This window comes from Monodon monoceros, unplaced genomic scaffold (genome assembly GCF_005190385.1).
Source record: "Monodon monoceros isolate NGI ecotype Baffin Bay Population unplaced genomic scaffold, NGI_Narwhal_1 Super_Scaffold_22, whole genome shotgun sequence".
Taxonomy (NCBI): Eukaryota; Metazoa; Chordata; class Mammalia; order Artiodactyla; family Monodontidae; genus Monodon; species Monodon monoceros.
In genome coordinates this window covers 16,055,377-16,067,995 of record NW_021703779.1, presented here as the reverse complement: position 1 = coordinate 16,067,995, position 12,619 = coordinate 16,055,377, and the positions used below count along the sequence as shown (strand labels likewise).

Genomic DNA, 12,619 nt, shown 5'->3' with positions numbered 1-12,619 from the left:
TTTAAAGGCAGAAAGGGGTAAGATAGGGAAGTCATAAACGGAAAGAAAGGAATATTTCAGGCAACGTCACCTTCCTTTGTGGGAAGACAAGGGTCTTTCAGGTTGATTACCTCACTAGTGCTGGCCAGGAAATTCTAGACTGGTTAAGATTACATTCCTAGGAGAGGCTGGAAAATACAATTAGGTTATGTATTAAATCTCAGTTTACTGACATGGAGCTTAGCAAAAGTGACTCCATAAATGGGCCTGTTGTCTCTTTTCTAACAAAACAAAATATTTCTTTAATTCTTGGAATAACATCTAGTTAACCTAGCTGTTTAAAAAATCTAATAATCAAACCATTCATAACTGCCTGAGGGATCCCCTCCCTTCACCCCCAGCCCTGTGTTCCCCCAGCCTCCTCCTTCCTAGTGTTAACTCCTTTACAATGCTGCATATTTAAATTTGGGACTTTCATGGAAAAACTATGAACACCACCGTTTCCTTTATCTTTGTTGTTCTCTAAAGAATTTTCTGAAAGAAAATTTAGAGGAGCCCTTGCCATCCTTCTTGTTATTGTGTTGGAGGATTCTTGGTTATAATTGCCATCAGTCTTTACTGGCACTGTGTAGTCTAGCAGAAATCCCTGTGAGCTGGGACCTCCTTCATTTTCCTCTTCAGTGAAATGGGACATCAGATAAGATGTTCTTTAAAGTTCTTGTCACTCAAAGGACTATGACTGTACTCTGTAGCTGCAGGTGCATGTGTAGGAGTGAGGGGCATTGCTCTTCCCCTTCTGCCTCCCCCCTCACTCCCTTAGCTGATACTTCATTAACATTTTAACAGGTTCTAGTGCCTTTCCTCTTTTTTCCTTTTTTTTTTTTTCTTTGAGTAGGAGGTTTGACCATTCTGCTTTGTTTTTCCCCCAACATCTTATTTTTAAAAATTGCAAACCTTCAGAGAAGATGAAAGAATAATACAATGAATACCCCATGCACTTTACCTAGATTCACGTTAACTTTACCATTCTCTCTCCCTCTCTTTCTCTCGCTCTCTCTTCCTTCTTTCTCTCCAGCTCCATTTCCCTCTCTATTTGAAAGTATTGGTAAGTTGCAGACGTTATATATTAACCTCTATATACTTTAGCATTAATGTCCTAAAAAGAGGGATATTCTCTTCCATAACTACAATCCTATATTACACTGAAAAAATTAAAATGAATAGAGTAATATTCTCTAACATATAGTTCATATTCAGAATTTCCCAGTTGTGCAGAATTGCCCTTTGTAACTGTGTTTTCCTTCCCTTTGGAAGAAGAGCTTTCCCTAGCCCTCTTGTCCCCTCCAGTCACTCTGCTCTTTCTCCTCCCTTTCAGAGAGCTTGCTCCTGAAGGTTGTGTTCACACTGCTGTCTCCTACCTTCTCATTTACCCCATCCTGTGGAATATGATTTAGACAGGTTCTTGAATGACCTTGAAATCCCATGGAGCATTGTCAGTACTTAACTTTTGCTTGACTTCCTGGCGGCACCTGGCACTCCTGTACACTCCCGTCTTAAAATACTCATGGCCCTTAGCTTCAGTGACAGCATCTTCTCGTGGTTTCCTTTTATGTCTCTGTTTTAACTGTTTATGAGGGCTCTATTTTCTCCCAACTTTAAAATATTGGGGTTCCTCTTGGCCCTCTTATTTTGTCGCTCTAATGCTCTCCTCGGGTGACTTTACTCCCATGGCTTTATCATCAGTATGCCATATCTTTATTTTCAGCCCACATCATATACTATAATCCCTAGTTTGTTGGCATCAATTGGGAATCATTTTAAACAAGTACTTTTCTTTGTAAAAGGAGACTGCTTTCTTCATCTGAAATTATGATCCCTCTCAATAACAATTTTCAGTTAATTACTCACTTTTTAATATGATAATGTGTTGGCCCTGAGGTTTATATAGGATTGATACTACAGACACATTTATTGCCTACATGAAACAGGCAAAGAAAAAGCCAAGCATCCTTTCTGTTCTTTATACCAATTAAATTCATCTTCATCTTTTTCTCTATTTGCTTTGTGATTGATCCACCTCTGCTTTAGAAATGTCAGGTATTATGAGACTCTGACATGGACTATTTAGATATCTACTGTAGAATCATGAGCCTTTAGAAGGTAGAAAGTACTGCTGAAAGGATATGAAGTCTCACCTCTTTATTTTTTTACCAGATTCCAGCCTTGACTAGATAATTCACAAAGAAGCCAGCCTTATAGTTGAATCCTGTTAATTATTAGAAAATCCTGTTACAGACAGACGCGTCGATTCAGTGTAAGAAAGAGCAGTACCTCAGCCCCAATTGCCAGTTTTAGGTATGCCTTGTTTTATTGCACTTTGCTTTATTGTGCTTCACAGATACTGTATTTTTTACAAATTGAAGGTTTGTGGCAACCCTGTTGGCACCGTTTTTCCAACAGCATTTGCTCACTTTGTGTCTCTGTGTCACATTTTGGTAATTCTCACAGTATTTTCAACTTTTTCATTTTATTATATTTGTTATGATGATCTGTGATCAGCGATCTTTGATGTTACTATTGTGATTGTTTTGACATTTTTTTAGCAATGAAGTATTTTTTAATTAAGGTATGTACATTTTTTAGACATAATGCTATTGCACACTTAGTAGGCTACAATATAGTATAAACATAGCTTTTATATGCACTGGGAAACAAAAAAATTCATGTGACTCTTTATTGCATTATTCATTTTGTTGTGGTGGTCTGAAACCTAACCTGAAATATCTCCAAGGTATGCCTGTATTTCCCGTAATCAGAACACTTTTCTATATGATTATAGCTTTATACTGCATTATCTTTTTAGCAGCTGCAAAAGACAAAAATTTAATGCTCATTATATTTGATCTTGGGTGAATGAATGTGGCAGTATAACTCAGATTACTAATTAATGACAAGGGAGACATAAAACAGAATTGTAGTCAAGATGTTTAATTTTTCTTTCTGAGTGAGGATTAAAGGTCGTTATTGAATTGTTGAATAGAACATACTTCCTACAAGAAAATATTTTAATGATTTTAAATGATAATAAATATTTTACATAGCTAAATTTCTTATACAATAATAATTTTTAAAAATTTGTATTTTCACGATAATGATTGTTTTAGAACAATCGTTCACCTGCTCCACTTCAGCTGCTCATTCCCATTTCCTGGCCCCTGTGGCCTCCTGGATCAGCTCCACCTCTGCGATCTTTATGATCATTATCCCATTCTCTGATCTCTCAATTTTCATTGAAACCTCTGGACTTTAGACCCTTCCCATGTGTCTCTGTATCCCCACCCCCTCTTCACTTCCTTCCCCATCCGTTTCTCCCCATCTTCTATTGGCTATCACTTGTACCAGTTAACAGAATATACACAGTAATCATGTTTTAGGCCATTTAAAGGAGAAGTAATAGGTGAAATGTTTGTTCCTAGACCAATTGCTAGCAAACTTTGGCTATGGTTCCTTGATGGGAAAGCCAAGGATATTAGTGAATTGACTTGGATTTTTTCTACAAGGATAATTCAGATTTTTTTTTTTTTTTGAGTAGCCTTTAGAATTTGTCTTTTGTATCCAGAAGCTTCTGATTTGAGTGTTCATATTTACACATCCAATTTTGTCCTTTAATGGTTATTTTCAGCTTTGCTACAGGCTAGGTAGGCTGCAGCTGGGGCATTAAAAAAATAGAGGGATGAATTAGAGTATTTTATAATTGGAAAGAATCTTAGAGGTCACATAATCCCAAGTTATCATTGTTCATATGAGAAACCGAGGACCAGAGAGGTTAAGCAATTTGCCTGAGGTTACACAGTTGGCACCTGGTTGAGTTAGGACCAAAACGGAAGTCTCCAGATTACAAATTCAGAACTTATTTTTATTATCCCATGTGGATGGGTTGGTGGGTGGGCGAGTATGTGGGTAAATAAAAAGTCAAAGTAATGACCTCTATTTCTTGCCCTTCTCTGACTGGAAGGCCATATGTTTCCAAGAATGATAAAACTATGATCTCTTTTCATTTGGGAAAGTGATAGTTTTGTTTAAAATATCTGTCATTGTTTTGGAGGCTGGACCTCATGCTTTCCTCTCGTTTCCCTCTTGTTTAAGAAAAATACTTTCCAGGGACAAGGATCCTATGTTGTACCCTTGCTCTGCAGGGATGTCAGAGTTTCTGGAGGAGCGAGCCTCAGAGGGTCCCTGCCTTGCTGCTCAAGAAGCAGGCTTTGTGACCATCTCATGTCTGCTGGGCATGTGCTTTGAGCTGTTTTTCCAGTGAAGTTGAAAGTCTCGCTGGGACAGAAACATACTCTAGCAGATGGCAGATATCTGTAAACAAAAGTAACAGTGAAAACTGTGGTCCCAGAGTTGAGGCATACCCTATTCTCATCGTGCTTTGAACAGCTGAGGTAATAGATGCTTTTCCTCCTTGTTTAAAGCCTTTTGCCACTAGATGGTTCATTCTCTTTCCAGTTCATCTGAATTCATTTTAATCAGTTCTATCACACTTGTGTCGCTCTTCCTGCTTGGATATCAGGCCCCTTAAAGTTACATTAAATATTCACTCATCCTGTTGCCTCCTCAGGAGGCCTCTGATAGCAGAATTTCAAAAGCAGAGTCTTTAAATGCCTTACCGTTTTGAATATAAAACTTCTTACTTAAAGGACTGTCAAATAAACTCCTATTTAAAAAACAAAACCAAACATAAGATTCAGCAATTAGCATGAAGAGAAACGCAAGACAGGAAGTTTTAACTAAACAGTAATTTCACTCATTCATTCATTCAACAAATATTTATCAAGCATCTACTATGTTCCAGGGACTGTTCCAGACTCAGGGTACACAGCAGGTGACCCAATGGACCAAAATCCCAGCCTTTATGGAGATTACATTCTAGTGAAAGGAGACAGACAGTAACAAATGAGTAAAATATATGCTATATCAGATGGTGACAAGTGCTGTGGAGGGAAAGAAGGAGATAGGCAATGGGGGATGGGTGCCATTTTGCAAGGGGTGTTCAGGAAAGGCCTCACGGAGAAGGCAACGTTTGAGCCAAGACTGTGGACTCTAAGGAAGTGAGCCCTGTGCGTCCTGGTTGGCATGGCTCTTCTGCTCCTGGCTCTTGGGTTCTGAGGTGGTAACCTGTTTGTTCACACTAGTTTGTGAATTTTTTAATGAAATATTATATATAATTAGGAAGTCTTTGAGGGTACTAGAAGTTGCTAGCCTCTCTGAACCTGAAGTTTCCTTATGTGTAACATGGAGATGATAATACTTGTGGGGACTAAATGTCTTGTAGTAGACCATTAACGTATGGTAGCTACTTTGTTCTACTGTTAATTATAGAAATAACACTAAGCTTGATTTTTTTTTGGTGTTGCTAATACTAAATAGAAGATACTTTAGTGATCATTTATTCCACTACGTCATTGTGCGGACGAAGAAAGTGAGGCACAGAAAAAGATCAATAGCTCTATGGAGGTTAAGAGGTTGAGAGGTGGGTGCAATTCCTTGCTGTCCATTTCAACTTACTGGCTAAGTGCCCTTAAGTAAGTTAGTCTCTCCCAGCTTCACAGTATGGCGAGGACTGACTGCAGAGATGAGTCCATTGCCTGGCCCTCAGTAAGTGTTCAGCCCTGGAACAGTTCCGTTGTGCTTGGTGAACAGAGCCCCTGAGCTTAGGCTTGGTTGGTCATGACAGTGACTGTCTCACAGAACAGACCTTTCAGGTGAACCTGGGCTCCGCATGATGATATGGTGAGAACACTTGAGATTTCAGACATGGTACTACCAATTATTCACTTAGTGATATTGAACGTCACTTGATTTCTTCTCCCTGTGGTTTTTCCCTATAAAGATAACGGTACTTGACCTTACGCCTATTTCCTGGGGTTTTCTGAGAGCTGAATAATGAAACAAGAGTCTCTGGAACCCAACAGCCTTGGAGAAGCTCATAAACACCCACCCTCAGATGAATAGTGTATACTCGTTGTACCACAGCAGTACTAAGCCGAGAGGCTGGACTGCTGCTTCAGAACTCAAATTGTTCTTGTTAGAGTTAACTCTTAATTCTTATGTGCTAACTGGGAAAAATTACAGCATGAATAAAAGGAGCCAGCTGGTGTTGATTACTCGTCACTCTAAAAGTTGAGAAAGGCATAAGAGACTATATTTTAAATCTCATTCTCTCTCACCTGATTTCTTTCTTCAAAACTATGAAGCTATAGGATGGTTCAAAGGCTCCCAGCCCCAGAAGAGAGTCAGTGTGCCTGAATAATCCACAAACAACACAATACTTGTCACTATAGTTGCCATTTATTTAGTAAATGCTTTACACTGGGCACTGGCCTAAACTCTTCACCTGTAGTATCTCATTTCATCCTCATAGTAACTCTGTGAAGGAGGGAGGTGTGTTCATTTATTCATCTGTCTTTTATCAGTTGAATCGCAGGTGGAGAAGGTGGAGTGAATCATACTTCTCAGTATGTTGTACATTGTCATCATTGGTCTGCGCAAGGCCCTTTCTTATGGTAGTTAGTTCATTAGTTTATTCCCTTTTAACCATATACTCTATGCTCATTCATTCACCCACCCCCCACAAATAACCAATCTCTTATTTTTAGTATCTTTTCCTTTCTGTATATTCTTACGAAACGTATACTGCGGTTTCGTGTGCGTGTATTTTAAATTTATATAAAATGGTATCATGTTATATTCCATTCTCTCTCTAAATTTTTGATAACTGTTCTAACTGAAGCACTATATTTTGAAGACCCATCCACGTTGCTATATATCGCTTCCAGTTGTGGCATAATATTCCATGGTGTACACTCACCACAGTCACATCTTCTCCTTCCTAGCAGTGGAAAGCCACGTTGCATTGGTGTCAAACTCCCTACGGCTGCCAACAAAGAAGCACTGTATCCCTGTATATCTCCTTTATGGATTGTGTGAGAATTGCTTCAGGGTATATAATGAAGAATGGAATTGCTACTTCATAGGGCGTACATAGACTTCAAATAGTGCCAGACGAGGAAACTGAAGCTTTGAGAGTTCTAATAACTTTCCCAAAATCACATAGACAGTAGTCAGCAGAGTTGGGATTCAAATTCAGGCTCCAAAAATGCTACTCTTGATGGCTGGGTCATCATTATTCCTGAGTATTTGAGACTTGAGGACATTGTACAAAAACATAAAGGAACATCTCATTGTCTGTAGTTTTTATGTTCTTAGAACCTAGGAATCCAGGTGGACTGATTTTTTCTGAAGCACTTACCTTCCCCCCATAGCTCCACAGTAACTGTTTTTCTTTCCCTTTCGTATCCTGTGGGTCTGCAGCGCTGAAAGCCGCGTTGGTCATCCAGAACTGGTACCGAGGTCATAGTGCTCAGCTGAAGACCAGGCAACGCTATGCCCTCACCATCTTCCAGTCCATCGAATATGCTGATGAACAAGGCCAATTGGAGGTCTGTTTTGCAAGCTTTATTTTGGTAAAATGGCTCCCTTTACCCCTTTTATTGAAAGAATGAAAGTTTGATTGCATTTTAAGCTGAGGAACCTTGGTGAAAGACTTTTATAGAAGATATAGTGACATTGTTTTGGAACTAGCTACTGAGGGAGTATGATTTGGGAAGAGGATGGTGTTTTTCAGTTCTGAAGTTCATATTTTTAAGAGGGCTGCCAGATGTCTAGTTAACTAGTAAAAAATGGTCTTATTCTGTTTTTCTGGTATGTGCCCTAATAGTAAAGTTGTTACTTTATGAAGTAAAAAAATTACTTTAAGGAGTTAAATAAATGGAAGGGAGCAAACATATGAAAATTCTAGAAGAAAATATAAATGGGTGAGGAAGGACTTTGTCAAGCTTGCAAAAGCGGTATGTAAATCCAGCTTTAATGCTTTTTAATAGAAAAAAATTACTTTTAACAATAAAAAGATCTTGGAAAGATCTAGTATAACATATTTGTTAATGAAAAAATCAACTTGTGGAACAATATGAAGTTTTATCCCATATATGCGAAAGAAAATGAAACATACTGTAAAAGTCTGGAAAAAGATATACAGAAAGTATTTACTCTGGTTATTTCTGGGGAGAAGCATGGCTGGTGGGTGGAAGTGGGTGGAAGGGGACTTCGCATTTTCATTCTGTATCATTTGTAATTTTCAACAATCATATATTTATAAATTTAGCACATAATAAACATAATAAAAATAAAAATAATAAATATTGAAAATAATTAAAATTTCAAAAAGAATTAAAGAAATTGCTGAATTTATTCTTGGTAGCTATAAAAATTATATAGTGTGATTCAGTCAGGTATTCCTTTAGCAGTTCACAGCATTGACTGTCCTTTTAAGTACTGTAGAATATAGTGATGGAGACAAAGGGAGGGTGAGCTCTCAAATTGATATGCTTTGTACTCAGACATTCCAGTATTAGTACATTCTTTAAATATTGAGTCTTCTTTAATAACAAATTTATTGGGATACAATTCACCCATTTAAAGTAGAAAATTCGAGCCTGAACCAAGATAGTGGAGTAGAAGGACATGCTCTCACTCCCTCTTGTGAGAACACCAGAATCACAAGTAGCTGCTGGACAATCATTGACAGGAAGACACTGGAACTCACCGAAAAAGCTACCCCACATCCGAAGACAAAGGAGAAGCCACAATGAGATGGTAGGAGGGGCGCAATCACAGCGAAATCTAATCCCATGAGAGCTGGGTGGGTGACTCACAGACTGGAGAACACTTATACCACAGAAGTCCACCAACTGGGGTGAAGGTTCTGAGCCCCACGTCAGGCTTCCCAACCTGGGGGTCCGGCAACAGGAGGAGGAATTCCTAGAGAATCAGACTTTGAAGGCTAGTGGGATTTGACTGCAGGACTTCGACAGGACTGGGGGAAACAGAGACTCCACTCTTGGAGGGCACACAGAAAGTAGTGTGTGCAGTGGGACCCAGGGGAAGTAGCAGTGACCCCATAGGAGCCTGAACCAGACATACCTGCTAGTGTTGGAGGGTCTCCTGCAGAGGCGGGGGGTGGCTGTGGCTCACTGTGGGGACAAGGACACTGGCAGCAGAAGTTCTGGGAAGTACTCCTTGGCATGAGCCCTCCCAGAGTCTGCCATTAGCCCCCCCAAAGAGCCCAGGTAGGCTCCAGTGTTGGGTTGCCTTAGGCCAAACAACCAACAGGGAGGGAACTCAGCCCCACCCATCAGCAGTCAAGCGGATTAAAGTTTTACTGAGCTCTGCCCACCAGAGCAACAGTCAGCTCTACCCACCACCAGTCCCTCCCATCAGGAAGCTTGCACAAGCCTCTTAGATAGCCTCATCCACCAGAGGGCAGACAGCAGAAGCAAGAACAACTACAGTCCTGCAGTTCCTTTCACAGAAAGACAAGATGAAAAGATAGAGGGCTAAGTGCCAGATGAAGGAACAAGATAAAACCCCAGAAAAACAACTAAATGAAGTGGAGATAGGCAACCTTCCAGGAAAAGAATTCAGAATAATGATAGTGAAGATGACCCAGGACCTTGGAAAAAGAATGGAGGCAAAGATTGAGAACATGTAAGAAATGTTTAACCAAGACCTAGAAGAATTAAAGAACAAACAGAGATGAACAATACAATAACTGAAATGAATACTACACTAGAAGGAATCAATACCAGAATAACTGAGGCAGAAGAACGGATAAGTGACCTGGAAGACAGAATGGTGGATTTCACTGCTGCAGAACAGAATAAAGAAAAAAGAATGAAAAGAAATGAAGACTGCCTAAGAGACCTCTGGGACAACATTAAAGGCAACAACATTCACATTATAGGGGTCCCAGAAGGACAAGAGAGAGAGAAAGGACCAGAGAAAATATCTGAAGAGATTATAGTCGAAAACTTCCCTAACATGGGAGAAGAAATAGCCACCCAAGTCCAGGAAGTGCAGAGTCCCATACAGGATAAACCCAAGGAGAAACACGCCGAGACACATAGTAATCAAATAGGCAAAAATTAAAGACAAAGAAAAATTATTGAAAGCAGCAAGGGAAAAACGACAAATAACATACAAGGGAACTCCCATAAGGTTAACAGCTGATCTCTCAGCAGAAACTCTACAAGCCAGAAGGGAGTGGCATGATATACTTAACGTGATGAAAGGGTAGAACCTACAACCAAGATTACTCTACCCAGCAAGGATCTCATTCAGATTCGATGGAGAAATCAAAAGCTTTACAGACAAGCAAAAGCGAGGAGAATTCAGCACCACCAAAACAGCTCTACAACACATGCTAAAGGAACTTCTCTAAGTGGGAAACACAAGAGAAGAAACGGACCTACAAAAACAAACCCAAAACAATTAAGAAAATGGTTATAGGAACATACATATCCATAATTACCTTAAACGTGAATGGATTAAATGCTCCCACCAAAAGACACAGGCTTGCTGAATGGATACAAAAACAAGACCCATATATATGCTGTCTACAAGAGACCCACTTCAGACCTAGGGACACATACAGACTGAAAGTGAGGGGATGGAAAAAGATATTCCATGCAAATGGAAATCAAAAGAAAGCTGGAGTAGCAATACTCATAACAGATAAAATAGACTTTAAAATAAAGAATGTTGCAAGAGACAAGGAAGGACACTATGTAATGATCAAAGGGATCAATCCAAGAAGAAGATATAACAATTATAAGTATATATGTGCCCAACATAGGAGCACCTCAATACATAAGGCAACTGGTAACAGCTCTAAAAGAGGAAATGGACAGTAACACAATAATAGTGGGGGACTTCTAATACCTCACTTACACCAATGGACAGATCATCCAAAATGGAAATAAATAAGAAAACAGAAGCTTTAAATGAAACATTAGACCAGATAGGTTTAATTGATATTTATAGGACATTCCATCTAAAAACAGGAGATTACACGTTCTTCTCAAGTGCGCACGGAACATTCCCCAGGATAGATCACATCTTGGGTCACAAATCAAGCCTCAGTAAATTTAAGAAAATTCAAGTCATATCAAGCATCTTTTCTGACCACTACGCTATGAGATTAGAAATGAATTACAAGGGAAAAACGTAAAAAACACAAACATGTGGAGACTAAACACTACATTACTAAATAAGCAAGAGATCACTGAAGAAATCAAAGAGGAAATCAAAAAATACCTGGAGACAAATGACAATGAAAACACGACAATCCAAAACCTATGGGATGCAGCAAAAGCAGTTCTAAGAGGGATGTTTATAGCTATACAAGCCTACCTCAAGAAACAAGAAAAATCTCAAATAAACAATCTAACCTTACACCTAAAGGAACTAGAGAAAGAAGAACAAACAAAATCAAAGTTAGCAGAAGGAAAGAAATCATAAAGATCAGACCAGAAATAAATGAAATAGAAACAAAGAAAACAGTAGCAAGCATCAATAAAACTAAAAGCTGGTTCTTTGAGAAGATAAGCAAAATTGATAAACTATTAGCAAGACTCATCAAGAAAAAGAGGGAGAGGGCTCAAATCAATAAAATTAGGAATGAAAAAGGAGAAGTTACAACAGACACCACAGAAATACAAAGCATCCTATGAGACTACTACCAGCAACTCTATGCCAAAAAAATGGACAACCTGGAAGAAATGGACAAATTCTTAGAAAGGTATAACCTTCCAAGACTGAACCAGGAAGAAATAGAAAATGTAAACAGACTAATCACAAGTAATGAAATTGAAACTGTGATTAAAAATCTTCCAACAGGGGCTTCCCTGGTGGTGCAGTGGTTGAGAGTCTGCCTGCTGATGCAGGGGATACGGGTCTGTGCTCCGGTCCAGGAGGATCCCACATGCCACGGAGCAGCTGGGCCTATGAGCCATGGCTGGTGAGCCTGCGTGTCCGGAGCCTGTGCTCCGCAACGGGAAAGGCCAGAACAGTGAGAGGCCCACGTCCTGCCAAAAAAAAAAAAAAAAAAATCTTCCAACAAACAAAAGTCCAGGACCAGATGGCTTCACAGGTGAATTCTATCAAACATTTAGAGAAGATGTAACACCATCCTTCTCAAACGCTTCCAAAAAATTTCAGAGGAAGGAACACTCCCAAATTCATTCTATGAGGCCACCATCACCCTGATACCAAAACCAGACAAAGATACTACAACAAAAGAAAATTACTGACCAATATCACTGATGAATATAGATGCAAAAATCCTCAACAAAATACTAGCAAACAGAATCCAACAACACATTAAAAGGATCATATACCATGATCAAGTGGAATTTATCCCAGGGATGCAAGGATTCTTCAATATACGCAAATCAATCAATGTGATACACCATATTAACAAATTGAAGAATAAAAACCATATGACCGTCTCAATACATGCAGAAAAAGCTTTTGACAAAATTCAACACCCATTTATGATAAAAACTCTCCAGAAAGTGGGCATAGAGGGAAATTACCTCAACATAATAAAGGCCATATATGACAAACCCACAGCAAACATCATTCTCAATGGTGAAAAACTGAAAGCATTTCCTCTAAGATCAGGAACAAGACAGGAATGTCCACTCTCACCACTATTATTCAACATAGTTTTGGAAGTCCT

General features: G+C 39.1%; 1 protein-coding gene across 1 annotated transcript in view; it reads right to left on the bottom strand.

Moving 5' to 3' along the window:
• The window catches only part of PPEF1 (protein phosphatase with EF-hand domain 1), a 139,509-nt gene extending 132,134 nt beyond the window's left edge, over positions 1 to 7,375 (bottom strand). The window contains exon 1 of the mRNA XM_029241259.1: positions 7,292 to 7,375. Within this exon, the coding sequence (XP_029097092.1) occupies positions 7,292 to 7,375 (84 nt within the window). The remainder of the gene's footprint in view (positions 1 to 7,291) is intronic.
• Positions 7,376 to 12,619: the final 5,244 nt, after the last annotated feature.